Source organism: Gigantopelta aegis, unplaced genomic scaffold, assembly GCF_016097555.1.
Source record: "Gigantopelta aegis isolate Gae_Host unplaced genomic scaffold, Gae_host_genome ctg4853_pilon_pilon, whole genome shotgun sequence".
Taxonomy (NCBI): Eukaryota; Metazoa; Mollusca; class Gastropoda; order Neomphalida; family Peltospiridae; genus Gigantopelta; species Gigantopelta aegis.
The window spans coordinates 1-17,062 of NW_024534082.1; the positions used below are offsets into that span (position 1 = coordinate 1).

Sequence of the window (17,062 nt, forward strand, 5' to 3'; positions counted from 1 at the left end):
ATATACTCATCCATTCTATATATTCATACACATAATGATTGGAATGCAGAACACCCATGTTGTCATCTAGTCCATGACGAATCAATGCAATCTCTCTTTGAATATCGTTCCAATGAATTCATGATCATGCTGATCCAAAAAGCATACTTGAAGAAGCTCAAAAATTAACAATCCACTAATTACAATTATCACTGTACTAATGTGTGTTAATGATGGCATACTTTAACCAATATACAACAATTGTGCCTGATCAATACATCACACATGTACAGTTATTTATAATAAATTATTGTGTAAACAAAAATCTTATAAATACAATTCAAAAACCTTATATAAGAATCAAGATATATAATTATTGTTTAACATTTTTGAATACCAAGGAGGACTACAGAGTATGACTATAAAATGTTCACGAAGTAACTAGTATGGAATATTAACAGACTATACTGACTATAATGCTACTATTTATTTCCTCGACTTCTTATTAACAACCTAAGCTCTAACGCAATCACATGAAATCTATTGTTCTAAATACACTCATACACACATGCGGGCCTGTTATTAATAGAAAAAGTTATATGGCCCCTTACATGCCTAGCTGATGTTAACAGAGATTATTAATTTCAACAAGATTAATGTTGTCTTGACAAATAAAACTACAAAGTACAAGTGGATGATCCAACAAATATAGGATATATAACAATTTTTCTTCTTTTTTTCAAGTTGAAGACAATATTGTTTTCTTTTTATACAACATTTTTCAACATTGTACTGGAATAAACTGATTGAGTCACTATTATTTTCTACCTCGTTTAGAGGACAAGCATAATATGTCTATAGAATGAAATATAATATACATTGTACCCTATTTTCTACACAATTTGGAAGAACCATTAACTTATTGCTGTAACTACTTCAAAACGTTTGTTGGGAACAATGTTAAAACTTTTAGACATGGGTTTATATTTATTTGCCCTGTGCAAAGTAAACAATAGTCTTTAAATAAATTTGGAATATCTACAGCAATAAACGTTTCTTCCAAAAAGCATTTCAATGACATAATTATTAGTAAATTGTTCCCTTTTAGTAGAAAATTATATTGTTTAGAGAAACTTGACACACACTGTATGAATTTATAATTTATACAATAAGTCAACAGCATACATATCACCATAGCAACAGTTACATTCCTTTAACAACAATATCAGTGTTATCATAGCAACATTACCATAGCAACATATAATGTACAATGACCAATTATTGTTTTAAGATTAAAGCTAATTACTTTGTGTTTTCAATTTAAATTAATGACAATTGTTTAATTTCCATATATAATTGCAGGTTTTGCGCTAAAAGACAATTTTCTAACCGAAAAGTGAAGAATTTAGTTGTGGTATCTTTTTTCTATACATTTTAAAAAGAAATTATTTATTTCTATAGCACTTGCAAATTTTATGAAAACAAGGTCTAAATGTACTAGATATTGAATTCCTTGTATTTATCAATTTCTTGGTATAATTGGGTAGTTTTTTAAACAATCAGATCATATAATCCTTATATCCATGGAAACATTTTATCCATATAAAAAGTTAATAGCACATATATCACCATAGCAACAATTAATTTGGTAACAACATGGGTGTTTATCATAGCAACTGTTACCATGGTAACAATCATCATAACAAAATGAAATAGCAATGAAAAGCACTAAAGTAGAAAAGTCTCACCGCTATGTGGGTAATAACAGTAGGTGTGGTTAAGTTTAACCTTTAATACATTATGTATTATCAAATGTGGGGCAGTCATTTTAGTCACCTATTCTTCTTGGTTTTAATTATTCAACTTCTTCTAATCCATATATTATATTTTTAGTGAATTTTACATACCAAATGACTTTGCTATTTAACCTTTCTTTCTTTTTGCCATTTTCATCGTCTGTTTCATGATTTGAGACCCACTTCCACCAGAGGGCAGGCTAAGATGATGATTATACGATGAAAAGATTGACTATAACCTCCTCTGTGTCGGCGAGATGGTACAGGATCAAGAGTAGAAAGAACAGCTGCTTTTCTCACTAAAAGAAGAGCCCAGTGTCTATATTTACATTATAAAGACTGACTAGGTTCTTCTCTAGCTCTTTGTTGTCTAAGCTCGGATTGAACTTTTTATCGATTTCATTCGTTGTTCTCTATCATCAAGTCTCTCCTAGAAGATATGTTACTAATAATAGAGTGGCAGCCTATTTTTAGTAACACAGGTACAAACCAGATATAATTCTCTCTCCATGTTTTGGTCATGCGGTGGGCATGATACCACGAAATTCTTTTTGGACAATGTTTCTGCCACAAACCATCACTGTCTTCTATAAAAATGCTATAGGTTAATTAAATGTATTATAAATGTATTAAATATATTAAAATGGATAAATACACAGACTTTCTGTTGACTTACAGGATTATATTCTTCCAATCTCATTAATTGTGTAGGTGTACATCTACAAGGCAAAACACAGCTATTAAATAATTATTTTGCAAGACTACATTTGAATGACTGTTGTTAAATGTCTTACTTGGAAGTAACTGGCTCAAGTATAAAAAATGGTAATAACCACCACTTCTTCAATAGCTATATTGAGAGAGAGAGAGACAGAGACAGACAGAGACAGAGACAGAGAGAGACAGAGACAGAGCGAGAGAATACATTGATAAAGACATAATGTCTCATACCATCTATGTTGTCTGTTAAAATGTTCATACACATGTCAAAAGAGAGAGGGTACATCTAAAAATGAGAAGAGTTATGTTAACAAAAGACAAAAAATAACATAACTTACATTTTAATCCTGTACTTTTTCCAGAATAGACTTGAGTTCGTGAACGTTTTGATAAACAACACTTAATGATTGGTTCTCCTCAATATTAGCACCTAATGAAGGGAACTTACTCAACAGATAAATTCAGAGTGAGAGAGATAGAGACTTAGAGAGAAACCTTTTCTTTTCTTTGATTTATTGGACTACTTGATGTGGGAGCATTGGGTACAACTTTGTTAAACGTCTTCTCTCCAATGAGTCATGTGACCATCACATACTTTATCAGATGTGATCTACTGGAATTGGTGACAGAAACAGTTCCAATTGATCTATCAGACTTCTTAGAATGATCTAATTCTCCGGAAGGACCTTCTTTTTGAGGTATTGTATATCTTTTTGTTGTCTTGACGTGTTGGATTTATTAGTCTCTGTTGGAGTTAGCAACTTCTTCCATCGTTTTACAACCAATTCCTTGGATTTATGGCTTACCTCTCCGCCATGTTTTTCTCAGTGCATTGACTGTCTTGCCTACATGTGTTGCCTAAAATGTATGCATAACAACATGAATGGATGTATAGCAACATCAAAAGGATGTAATACAACATCAATGGATACACCACTTACTTCTAAAATTTCAACGTCATACGTATCAATGACAGCTGATTTAAGATCTTCAATATTTTATCTTCCATGTAAAGCAATGATTAAAATTATGAGTTGAATTTAAGATTTATATATACTACTAATCTCCACAATAAAGACAGTCTTACTCGAATTTGATTGCTGGCAGAGTTCAGCTAATCTCCTTTCTAATTGTCATAACTTATTTTATATCATCTGAGACATCTTCAGACATAGTTAATAATACACCACGGACAGAAATTGCATTTTACGAAATTCCAAATAAATACGATTATTACGGTAGAGACTATAACTAATTATTGTATGAATTTGTATCGTTATGATTTAATCTATATGTATGTATACCTACCATAATTAGAATTAAAATCTAACTTTTCTTGTTTTCTTCTCAGTGATGTCCCCATGCAATGTTGTTGTCTTAAACACAATTGTGACAATTTAAAATGACTTAGCTAATAGTTGTTCTTGGGATTTGGGAACCCCTTACTCTGAGAAGTGTCCCCTGTAAATTACATTTTTGGCAACTTTGTTGTAAAAATGTAAGGAAAAAAAAAAAAAAAAAAAAAAAAAAAAAAAAAAAAAAAAAAAAAAAAAAAAAAAAAAAAAAAAAATTTAAACACTGAAATCCTGTTGACATACTTCCTGCCCCTGGGAAATGGGTTGATAACTGTGGTCTGCAAGAAAGATATTCTTAATGGAAAGAACTCTCCAGAGACAGATCAACCAGTAGACAATGTACCTCCTGATGTTGTTGAAGACCTATTATTGTGGTTGTGGCCCTTGTCATCCAAAATGGCTTCAGATTTTTGCTAGAAAGAAGATATTTACATTTTTTATTATGTGTATTCTCCTTTCTACAATCAGGCTTAGTATCAGGTGAGCAACACTGTTATGTTGTGATGTATGTAGTATCCTCCCCAAAGGATACAGACATGATGGTGTTCCCCTCATTTTAACATAATATTTCGTTATACAATATCATTTGTTAAGGTACCATCCAAAATGGGATTGTTATATAGTACTTTCAGCAGGTGGTAGTCTTATTTAGCTACATCATATAAGATTGTGTATTCTATTTTAGCATCAAATATTGTACAATAATAGTGTGATCATCACTGTTGTCATGGTCTAAAAAAATTTTATGGAATGTGTTGTAATTGGATTACTATACTTTATAATAATAGGTCTTATTTCAATATCAATTTCTACTATTGAGAAGCGATACAATTTCAACAGTACATCTGTGGTATCATTATCATATCTTATGACATCACTGCAGCCATCGGTATCATCCTGATCAGTTATTTCGGAAGTAAAACACACCGTCCAAGACTTCTAGGTGTTGGAGCTATTGTTATGGGTATTGGTGCTTTTTATATTTGCTTCACCACCGTTCTTCTTTGGTCGATATGAAGTTGGATCTAACAATGATTTTGCGGCTGGAACAATGTTGGATAATCAAATTACACAAGTGATTGTAACCCTGGTAACTATGGTGCCTACAGGTCTTTTATATTGAGCATATCATTATGGGGATAGCATGACACCACTATATACTTTAGAGCACAGCATATATTATGACATTGTCTTTCCAAAGTATGTTACATTGCATATTGGTGCATTTGGTACAACGCTTATACTGCTCCTCTCATTGGTTATGGTTTTGGGAGTGCTTTTTCTCAAAATTTATGGTTGATCCATGGAAATCAACCAGCTTAACTGAGGAAGATCCAGCCTGGGTAGGAGCGTGGTGGATACCATTTGTATTGTGTGGTATTTTTCTACTACTTTTACCATTCCCATTGCTCATGTTTTCCGAGATATTTACCAGATAGTTATCTTTTTCGACAAGAGAGATCGAAAGAGTGGCTAGGATTTATTCCTAGTAATATGCTAATGAAGACAGTCTGACAATTATAGCAAAAATGTTTTCCATACATATCAAAAGACTACTTTAAATTCATCATTTATGTTAATGGCTCTGGGATTCGCAGTAACCTACATTCCAATTCAAGGCATTATTTCATTTGCACCTAAGTTTTATGAAACTCAATACAAATTTACAGCCTCCACTGCTGGATTAGTTGCTGTGGAGTTAGTCTACCTGGAGCAAGTATGTGTATGCATTTCTTTCATTATAATGTAACCATTTCAGTCGTAGGAAACTTGACTGGCGCCTTTTAGTTTTTGGATGTAAGACAAGTGGAAAAAAGGATGAGATCTTAGTAACTATTATTACTTTGATAATCCTTCCTCTTACGCTTGTCTTTTTGTTGCATTGCTCTGGAGCACAAGTTTGCTGGTATTACAGCTCCTTATAGTGATGGGTGAGATCAATAATCAGTGTATTTTTTCTATAATTTAACGTTTTGATATAGATCTCAAAATGGTCAAGATAGCAGCATTTGTGCACAACAATGTGAATGTACATCAACTTTGTTTGAGCCAGTCTGTGGAATTGATGTCTGACTTTACTTCTCACCTTGTCGAGCTGGTTGTTTGAAGAAGTGGTAGAGTAAGTTATGCTAACTAGTAACTTTTATGATTATTTTATTTTTACTTTAATCTTTAATTTATAGACAATTGAATTTGAGAATTGTACATGTATAGCAGAGTCTTTGAATAATACTAGCAATTACTCTGGTCTAAGTCGTGATGCTTATGCATCAAATGGGTTCTGTGTTTCACGATGCGTTATAGTCATACTGGCTCTCATTGGTATCCTTCTTTTAACCTATGCATCATTTATTATACAAATGCCATATGTCCACTTCATGCTGAGGTATATTTGATACGTATGTTTTAATTGATTTTATTGGTTCATTTTACAGGGTGTTGCTGATGATCAACGGGCCGTTGCCTTAGGTCTACAGTCTTCGATGTCTAGAATAATTGGTTGCTATACCTAGCCCTCTGATAACTGAGCACTCTTTGATATTGCATGTGTGTTATGGCAGACAGAGTTGTGGTAGACAAGGGAACTGCTGGTTATATAATAACAAGAGATTGAGTTTGAATGTGACATTGTTGGCATTTCCTTGTATTGGTGTGGCTCTTATCCTATATTTCCTTGCATGGTTAACTTATCCAAAAAAGCAAGATCAGAGGAAAAAGAAAGAGGAGATGGAATTAGCTGATACTAACTGAATTAAACAAATAAAATAATTCACAAATTAAAATACTATTATAATATACTACTCTTATTGCTACTATTAATAGAATTGTTCTATTTTTAGAAGATAAGGCTTAGTTTATTATTAGTTATATAATAATTAGCGTGAACAATGGCGGAACCATTGACAAGAACGGACAGCAAGATTCCCTCCGTTTTTGTAACGACTTACTATTTTGGTTGTGGTCCTTGCATTCCAAAATGTCTGCAGATATTTGCAAAGAGAAGTTCTTCACATTCTTGTTGTGCATGTTTACATTTTTACAATCAAGTATTATTTCAGGTTTCACTATAATAATTTTTACAAATTAGATTACTTTAATATAATATATAGATATATATATATATAATATATATATATATGTGACCTGATTTGCAAAAAGGGACCACTTCTGTCAAAGCATTTGGGACCTGATTTGAAAAAAAACACTGTTAAAACATATGAAAAACAGTTTTGGATACATGTAGAATAGTTATGCAGTTATATAGCAACTGTATGCATACAAAACTATATGTTCAAAATATGTTTTGACGGTAGTTTGTTCACAAATCAGGTCACAAACGTTTTGACAGAAGTGGTCCCTTTTTGCAAATCAGGTCACATATATACACACACACACCAAAAAAGCTTCCAATCCGTAAGTGGTTTCACAGCCACATTATTTTATTATTATTATTATTATATTATTATTATTATTATTATTTTAATATTATTATTATTTTATTTTTATATTATTATAAATATTATTATTATTATTATTATTATATTATGTTATTGTTGTTGTTGTTGTTTATATAGGTCTTATTTCAACATCAATTTCTACTATTGAGAACGATACAATTTCAACAGTACATTTTCTGGTATCATTGTCATCTCTTATGACATCACTGTGGTCATCGGTGTTGTCCTGATCAGTTATTTTGGAAGTAAAACACATCGTCCAAGACTTCTAGGTGTTGGAGCACTCTTAATGAGCATTGGTGCTTTACTATATTTGCTTTGCCACAGTTCTTATTTGATTCATACAATACAGCTCAAACACTCAGTTTTGCAGTTAGAGCAATGTTTAGATACAAGAAATTATACCAGTGACTGTAGTACTGGTCAATTTGGTGCTTATGGTATTTTCATAGTCAGTAACATTGTTATGGGAGTTGGAGCCACACCATTATATACCTTAGGAATATGCTATCTGGATGAAATTATATATCCAAAATATGTCTCCTTACATATGGGAATAAACAATGCTATGATTGTAATTGGTCTTCTTACCGGCTTTGGTGTAGGTAGTGCTTTTCTCTCAGTGTATGTTGATCCATGGAAAGATACTTCTTTGACTCAGTCAAATCCTTCGTGGGGTAGGAGCATGGTGGATAGGATTTGTTCTATTTGCTTTTTTATTGTTTTTTTTCAATTATTTTTTTCATGTTTCCAAGGTATTTGTCTGATAGCTATCTTGTTCAACAAGAGAGAGCTAAAGAAATGGCTAAGATTTATCCTAGTACATATGCCAATGAAGATAATTAACTGTTATGGTCAAAATGTTCCCAATTCACATCAAAAGATTACTTTTAAACCATCATTTATATTCATGTGTTTTGGTTCGTCTATTTCAGTCATTCTCGTTCAAGGAATAATATCATTTGCTCCGAAGTACTATGAAGTCCAGTTCAGGTTTACAGCATCCACAGCTGGACTAGTAACAGGAGGAATAGGAATACCAGGTGCAGTAAGTATAATAAAAAATATTGTTACATTTATACAATTGTATATTTTAGTCATGGAACTCTGATTGGTTCTTTCTTGGTGTTTATTTGTAAAATGAAAGGACGTGAAAATGCAATAACTCTAGCCGTTTTAACTTTGATATCAGCTCCCTTTTCACTTTTTTTTTCTCCTGCATTGTCCTGGAGTTGAATTAGCAGGAATTACAGCTCCCTATGCAGATGGGTAAATTACACAATAACCTACTACTCTTGATTATGTGCTGGTGTATAACATGCATGAATGCATATGCTATGTAATAATAAGTATTTATCACTATACAATTTGTAGCTTGGATGGATTACTATTGAATCTAGAATTCGTGTAATTACTCACTTGTTAATAGTACAAATTATATAGCAAGTAGTTTACATTAACTTTATATAGCATGAAGTTAATCCATCCCTGTAAGCTACAAATCAATTGTTAATCTAACATATTAGTTTTTTACTATGAATTAATATAATAACTAAATATGTAAGGTTGTAGCTTTAATAAATTCTTCTATTGCACATTTCATATATAGTAAATTAAAGTGTTGCGTTTTATGAGATAAACAGTATATGATATAGTACACAGTTCTGTTATTGGTTACCATAATTATGGTGTGATATTCATATCCAATTATGGATCTTGGAGGTGGATTGGTTACTGTCTTATAATATCAATATATCAATTATACAACACAATAGAATTATGTATTTATATTATAATAGTTAATAAGTTAATATCTTATTATAATATTCAATTGTAATTAAGTAGTGGGCAGTTGTACATGTACCTCATGAGTCTATATCATTTATTAGAATCATTTCATAACATGTATTATTATTACAGTGCAGAACTTTGTATTAAATTGTATAGTAATTTATTGTCCAAAATATCACAGTCTGAAATGCAATTTTCTTGTCTGTACAGATCTCAAAGTGGTATAGATAGTAGTATATGTGCCTCAGCAATGTGATTGTGAATCAAATTGTTTGAACCAGTCTGTGGAGCTGATGATCTGAATTACTTCTCTCCTTGTCGAGCAGGATGTACACAAATACCACTACAAGATGATGAAAGTGAAATTAACAAAAAAGCATATAACATTCTATTGCTCTTAAATTTCTCTATAGAGCTATGCATTTAAAAAATGTACATGTATAATGGAAGGACTGAATACAACAACTGGTCCTCATTTCTGGGAATAATATTATAACAGAGATTGGATTCTGTGATGTATCATGTATTAATGTCATCATACCAGCTCTGATAGTGAATTTTTATGTCAATTCTAATTACATCCATTTTTTAACTATACCCCATTTATCCATTTCCTTCCTGAGGTAAGTTTCTTTTATGTCCATATTAATGAAGCTAAGATAAGATCAATAGTTCCAATTCCTTTCACATAAATTAATCAATGAATATTATATGTAACTACATAATCTATTTACAAATAATAAACTAAGCTATATCACTAAATAAAATTAATTATTTATTGTTTTTTACTTGTTAATATAGAGTTGTTGCTGATGATCAGCGAGCTCTTTTCTCTAGCTTTGCAGTCTACAGTGTTTAGAATCATTGGTGCTATACCAGGTCCTCTAATATTTGGAGCACTTTTTGATGTTTCATGTGTATCATGGCAGACAGAGTGGTGGTAGACAAGGAAACTGCTGGTTATATGATAACAAAAAATTGGGTTTGAGCATTCTTTCATATCTCTTCCTTGTAAAATTATTGCCTTTGTATTATTTATTCTTGCATTTTTTGACTTTTCCAAAGAAGCAGATCTTAGTTAACGATGAAATAAAAGACCTAGAGCTAAAGGAAGAAAGAGAGATGGATAGGTCACTAAGAAATGAAACACTAGAATGAATTTCTAAACATATGATCTGCAAAATGTGATTTGTTGTAACTGTGCTATATTCATATATGTACACTGCTTATAATTTAACTGCCATGCAAGTTCACACAATAATACTACTCTTATTGCTGCTATAAATAGAATTTTTACCAGTTTAGCATCCAAATTATTAATTGTATGGTTTACTTTTAACTAATGAATAACTGCTGTGTAGTATTGATAACTATACATTTAAGTTATGCAGATCAAGATGATAGATTTGAAAGAGAGGGGCTTCTGTCCACTGCATACAAAAATAGATAAAATAATACGAATTTTTACTTATCCTCTGGAAGAATTAACTTCTAATTGTTTGCAAATGCAAACAGTCTCTGTAACTACACCATGGTCATGGATTAGCGAGGAAGATGGTTCAAGAGTCTTTATACTACTAGACATCCTAAGCTAGGACACAGTGATATTAATACCTCCATTTTTACAATAGCTCCTTCACATTCCAACAAAATAATTCTCCCAAAAATACATAAGTTATTAAAAATTGGAATTTCTAGTTTGTTCAATATGCACAAATGCTCATGCATATATGAGCTCAAACAATCCACTTTTGTTAATTAGTCTAGTTCCTATCCCATACCATGGCCAGTAAGCCTAGTTATGTAACAAAACATTATTTGTTAGCTCTTTTGTCCATGCCTGCTATGCATATATGTATTCTCTTTTCATAATCATTCCATTCTTAATGTTCCCAAAATACTTACCAGATAGTTATCTAGTACCACAAGAGAGCTAAAGAGATGGCTAAGGTTTACTCCAATGATTATGTTAATGAAAACAATCTCACTATTGGTTGTTAAATGTTTCCAGTTCATATAAAGAGACTATAGTTCTTAATCCATTATAGACGTTGCTGCAATTTAGTCTATCACTTCTCAAGACAGAAAGTTGGAATAATGAGTGGATTACTAGCTGGAGGAATGTGCAAGTTAGAATTGAAAATATTTACTACTTTATAGTAGGCATGACAATATTTACTACTTGTAGTAGGCATGAGTATAACAGATGGGTCTAGAGTATATGTACTACATACATTAATGCCTTATCTTAACATTGAAAATTTATTTTACAAGTGAATACACACAAACTATATATGTATGCTAATTAGTTCTTATTTGATAACTTATAGAGTTAGTTGTCAATCCCTTTAATTTGTATACTAGTGTTTAATAGTTATTAAGCTAAACAATTGCCTTTGTATGTGATGAGCAACAACACTTAACACTTGGTATCCAGACATTTATTTACACATCCAATATCAGATCCTCCGATCCTCTATTTATAGTGTTATATATCTATCTATCTGTGTTTTGTGTCTCTTTAATATGCCTACAGTATACATAAGGAACTATGACATTACAACAATAACAAACTTAGCCTTTGTATTTTGTGTCTTTGTTTTATTCTTGTTTCATTGAATTGTGTATTGTAAACAACAAATTCAATATAAAGGACAATAACAACGAGAAAGAAAAAGAATAATATTGTGTATATCAATACAAAATGGTTCTCCTAGGTCATAAGTGAATTATTGTTCTTTTTATCAGCTGTGGTACTCTTTTTATTAGTTGAGTTTATTTATAAAATTTTGCAATATAATATATAAGGGGCGGAACCACACCCTATTTTGAATTAAAGGAAAGATGGCTAACACTGCTGGTGATAGCGCAGACTTCGGATATCCTCTACAAGTATTAACATCAGATCATTTAGAATCACAGACCATTACTGGAGCAGGGGATGAAGAAGACAGCTCTCAAGTTCCAGAAGATCAACCTGAATTGAAAAACAGTTATTTCTTTGGCTGTGGCCCTTGTCATCCAAACTGGTTGCAGATCTTTTCTAACAAAAAATTCTTCACTTTAATATTATGCCTTTCATCTCTTCTACAAGGAGCTGTTTGTTGCAGGTAAGTTTAGTACAACGAGTGTGTGATATAATATATATATTTACATACATCACAGCTAATCAGAATCAATAATAGAATCACAATTTGTAATCTGAACCCAGATACACAAATTTCTTTTCTGTTGGGAATTATGACATAGGATATACCAACTTTGTGTACTTGCAGTTTGAGTTAAATTAAGAAGGATGTGAGCTAATATTCTTTAAATGCACATTTATCTACATACAACATATATTTGCTGTTTCAATCAAAGAAATTTAAGCATTATATATTAAAATGCACATGTTTTACAAAGGGCCGGATATATAGCTCTATGGGTAATTATTCACAGTAATGTCATTAATAATGTATTACTCATAAACACTCTAACTGTTATAAAAAACTGTTTACTTGTGAAATCATGTGATCATGACAGCCACAATGATACTATATTTTAGTGTTGCCTAGCAACTTTGCCAGTATCAGGATTATTACGCCATCCCATTGTTCACTGGGACCAAAATCACAATTTTTTTGCTTTTAATCACCACTATTTTTTTATTTTGTTTTTCTATAGGTTTTTATACCTGTGATAATTTCAAACTCTGGAGAAACGATATATTTTGCCAGTACTGAGTCTGGTGCATTGTTGGGAATATTTGATGCTACAATTGTTATCACTGTCATCTTTATCACCTACTTTGGTGGCAAGGCTCACAAACCTCGATTCATAGGGATATCGATCATTATTATAGCAATAGGAGCATTTGTCTTTGCCTTTCCTCAGTTCATCTTTGGTACCTATGCTAGTGGTAATTTTAACTCCACTTCAACAGTTGACTTAGAAGAGTGTCGTGACGTTAGAAATAACACTAACGAAGACTGTTCATCAGCTAACTATGGAGCGTACACCATTTTTTTGATTGCTCAAGTGCTTATCGGTATTGGTTATGCTCCAACCTTGACAATAGCTCCTGCATATCTTGATGAAATTATCTCCCCGAAATATATCAGTATTTATATTGGTATTATTTCTATACCTACAGTTGTAGGTCCTGCTATAGGGTTTGGTTTGGGAAGTGCCTTTCTTTCTATCTATGTTGATCCTTGGATAAACACCTATTTAACACCAACAGATCCTACTTGGGTTGGAGCATGGTGGATAGGATATATTCTGATTGGTGTTCTCCTTCTTATTATAGCTATTCCATTCTTAATGTTTCCAAGATACTTACCAGATAGTTATCTAGTACAACAAGAGAGAGCTAAAGAGATGGCTAAGTTTTTACTCTAGTGATTATGTTAATGAGAACAATCTCACTATTGTTGTTAAAATGTTTTCCAGTTCATATAAAGAGACTACTTCTTAATCCATCATTTATATTGGTATCATTTGGGATTAGCATTTTCACTGTTTGTCAGAGATGGAATTGTTGCATTTGGAGCCAAATATTTTGAAACAATGTTTGATCTAACAGCTACAACAAGTGGACTACTATCTGGAAGTATAGCCATAACATGCGCAGGTAATCTTATCTAACTTTCAGATTCAATGTTCACTATCAGTAATTTCTATACTATTTAATGGAGCATTTGATGGTATAATTGGGGTAATAACCTATATGTTGATAGCCAACAGTAATAAGCCATATAGAGGAAATGATCTATACATTAGATAATGGTCATATAAATGCTGACAATGATGTGACTATAATGTCCATACTACCATAATAGGAAAACCAAGTTTATATAGTCAATAATGTCATCACATATACACAACACAAGTATAGCAACTGTGACATTACCTGAGTATTGTGTATTAGTTACATGTAGTATAAATTATAAACATTGAGCATTATTATTATTATTTTTAATATATTTAATTCAAATGCTTATTTTTATTATTTAGTACTTGGTGTGATAACTGGATCGCTTATTATTCCCCTTTGTAAGTTAAATGGCCGACAAGCAGGTGCTATTCTTTGGGTGGCTCTACTCCTGTGTATACCAACTACATTTCTTTATTTCTTAAATGTCCTTCTCTTCAAGTAGCTGTATAACTGGTACCTTAATCAGATGGTAGGTAAAATATTATATGATATGTTATTAATTTATCTGTTTAGATCTCAAAATGGTCAAGATAGTAGTATTTGTTGCACAACAATGTGAATGTACATCAATTTGTTTGAGCCAGTTTGTGGAGCTGATGATCTGACTTACTTCTCTCCTTGTCGAGCTGGATGTTTGAGAACATTGGGAAGTGATGGAGTGAGTTGTTATGATAAAATTAAATCATTGAAAGTAATGTTTTTCTGCTAAAGGAATACCACTTCAACAATTGTACATGTGTCCATGGAGTCTTTTGTTAATAGTATTATTAATAATACTCTTGCTAATGCTGTGAATGGAAATTGTGATACCGACTGTAACAGATTATGGATTTATTTTGTGTTTTTGGGATTTCTTATATACTTACTATTAGTTATACATATTCCCTATTTCTATGCAACATTAAGGGTAGTTATCATTCTATATAATTATTGGTATTACATAATGAAATTATAGGGTTGTGTCTGATGAACAACGCCACTTAGCATTGGGTGTCCAAGCATTTATTTACAGAACCTTTGGATCTATACCTGGCCGTGTTCTGTTTGGAGTAATGTTTGATGTTTCATGCATTACTTTTAACTATGAATGTGGTATCCGTGGTAACTGCTGGATTTATGATAACAATAAACTAGGTCTTTATATATTTTCACTTGCTTTTCCTTGTGTTGTATATGCCTTCATTCTGTTCTTTATTCCATTGGATACTCTATCCTAAACATCAATGACTATTGTCAAGGAATCTACAGACATTGGAAATAAAGATAGCCAGAGTACTAATGATGAGATTGGAAACAATGAAAAGGATAGCAACAAAGATTAAAACATTTTTAGTAATACAAAGTAGACAATGAAATATTTTTAATCTACTATTATGTTTCATTGGAAGTATTAATTTAGTCTAATTTTTTTATTTCAGTGTTTATTGCAGTTTTTTTGAAAAAATATTTGAAGTTTATTGAATGATTTTATTGGGTGTGCGTGTATTCCATAACATGATTAAACAGAATCCTAAAAGGTCATCATTTTTAATTGCTTCCAAGATGGCTAAAAGTGACACTAGCAGTGATAATACTGACTTTGATTATTCTCTGACATCAAATCATATAGTAATAGTGTCACATTCTGTTTTCCATATCTAGACCATGGCAGCTGAGGAAGAAAGGGTTAACTCTATAACTGAAACGACTAAAGAAGATCTAGACAATATTCCAGAAGTTCCCGCCTGAACTGAAGAAGACATATTTCTTTGGTTGTGGTCCTTGTCATCCACAATGGCTGCAGATCTTTGCTAGCAAGAAAATTTTTCACTTTAATATTATTTTTTTCCACTTTACTACAAGGAGCCATTGTCTTGGGTAAGCTTTGCATCTACTATATGGTATTATGAAATGTATATAAAACACTTTTAATCAAACAAAATTATATCTATGTATAATTATACATATGCTTAATTCCATTCAGCCATTCATCTTTGTCCTTGCATGTATACTTTAAAATTAGCTTGTAAGTAGGTCTTCATAGGATGGTTGTAAAAAATATTCTTACTGTACTGTACTGTTGCTATTGTTATCTTCTGGCTAGCTAGCCAAGTATACATGTAGATTAAATAATACACATAGTGGTACTCTTAGATCTGTAACATAGGCATTTATATTGTTAAATATAATTTAAATTTAGGACATACTTATATCATAGTGTTTGCAAACAAACTCTTACAACATTAACCAACACTGTATGCAGTTTAATGTACACATAATGGGCTCATTGCCGTGTTTCTGCTATTTATCTAGTCATGTTTTTCATTGTAAGATTACTTCAGCCATAAAATAGTTGTTTAACTATATATATACTAATCATTTATTTAGTTAAACTTAATGTATGTGACCATTACCATGATGTATTTAAGAATTCTGAAGGTGATCGGATTCAGTAATACCTTATTTAATTCATGATAACATTTTTGATCATTTTAATATGTAGGACTTACACCTGTGACCATTTCAACTCTGGAGAAGCGATCATAATTTGCCAGTACTGAGTCTGGTGTGTTGTTTGCAATATATGATGTAACATTGCTGTTACATTATTTTTATCACCTACTTTGGTGGCAAGACTCACAAACCTCGATTCATAGGATATCCATCATTATTGTAGCAATAGGGAGCATTTGTCTTTGCCTTACCTCAGTTCATCTTTGGTACCTATGCTATGTTAATTTAACTCTACTTTAACAGTTGACTTAGAAGAGTGTAGTGACATTAGAAAACAACATAAAAAAGATTGTTCATCAGCTAACTATGGAGCATACACAATATTCTTATTTGGGGCGAGTTATTCTCGGTATTTTGGTTATGCTCCAACCTTGACAATAGCTCCTGCATATCTTGATGAAATTTATCTCCCCAAAATATATCAGTATTTATATTGGTATTTTTTCTATACCTACAGTTGGTAGGTCCTGCTATAGGGTTTGTTTGTGGGAAGTGCCTTTCTTTCTTGTCTATGTTGATCCTTGGATAAACACCTATTTAACACCAACAGATCCTACTTGGGTTGGAGCATGGTGGATAGGATATATTCTGATTGGTGTTCTCCTTCTTATTATAGCTATTCCATTCTTAATGTTTCCAAGATACTTACCAGATAGTTATCTAGTACAACAAGAGAGAGCTAAAGAGATGGCTAAGGTTTACTCTAGTGATTATGTTAATGAGAACAATCTCACTATTGTTGTTAAATGTTTCCAGTACATATAAAGAGAC

The 17,062-nt window shown here is 31.8% G+C and overlaps 1 protein-coding gene across 1 annotated transcript; it reads left to right on the plus strand.

Moving 5' to 3' along the window:
* Positions 1 to 14,357: 14,357 nt before the first annotated feature.
* LOC121366152 (solute carrier organic anion transporter family member 4C1-like) lies at positions 14,358 to 15,526 on the plus strand. The gene is made up of 3 exons (XM_041490713.1): positions 14,358 to 14,494; positions 14,754 to 14,967; positions 15,440 to 15,526. Exons 1-3 carry the CDS (start codon positions 14,358 to 14,360, stop codon positions 15,524 to 15,526), a joined length of 438 nt encoding a protein of 145 aa, XP_041346647.1.
* The last annotated feature ends 1,536 nt before the right edge of the window (positions 15,527 to 17,062 follow it).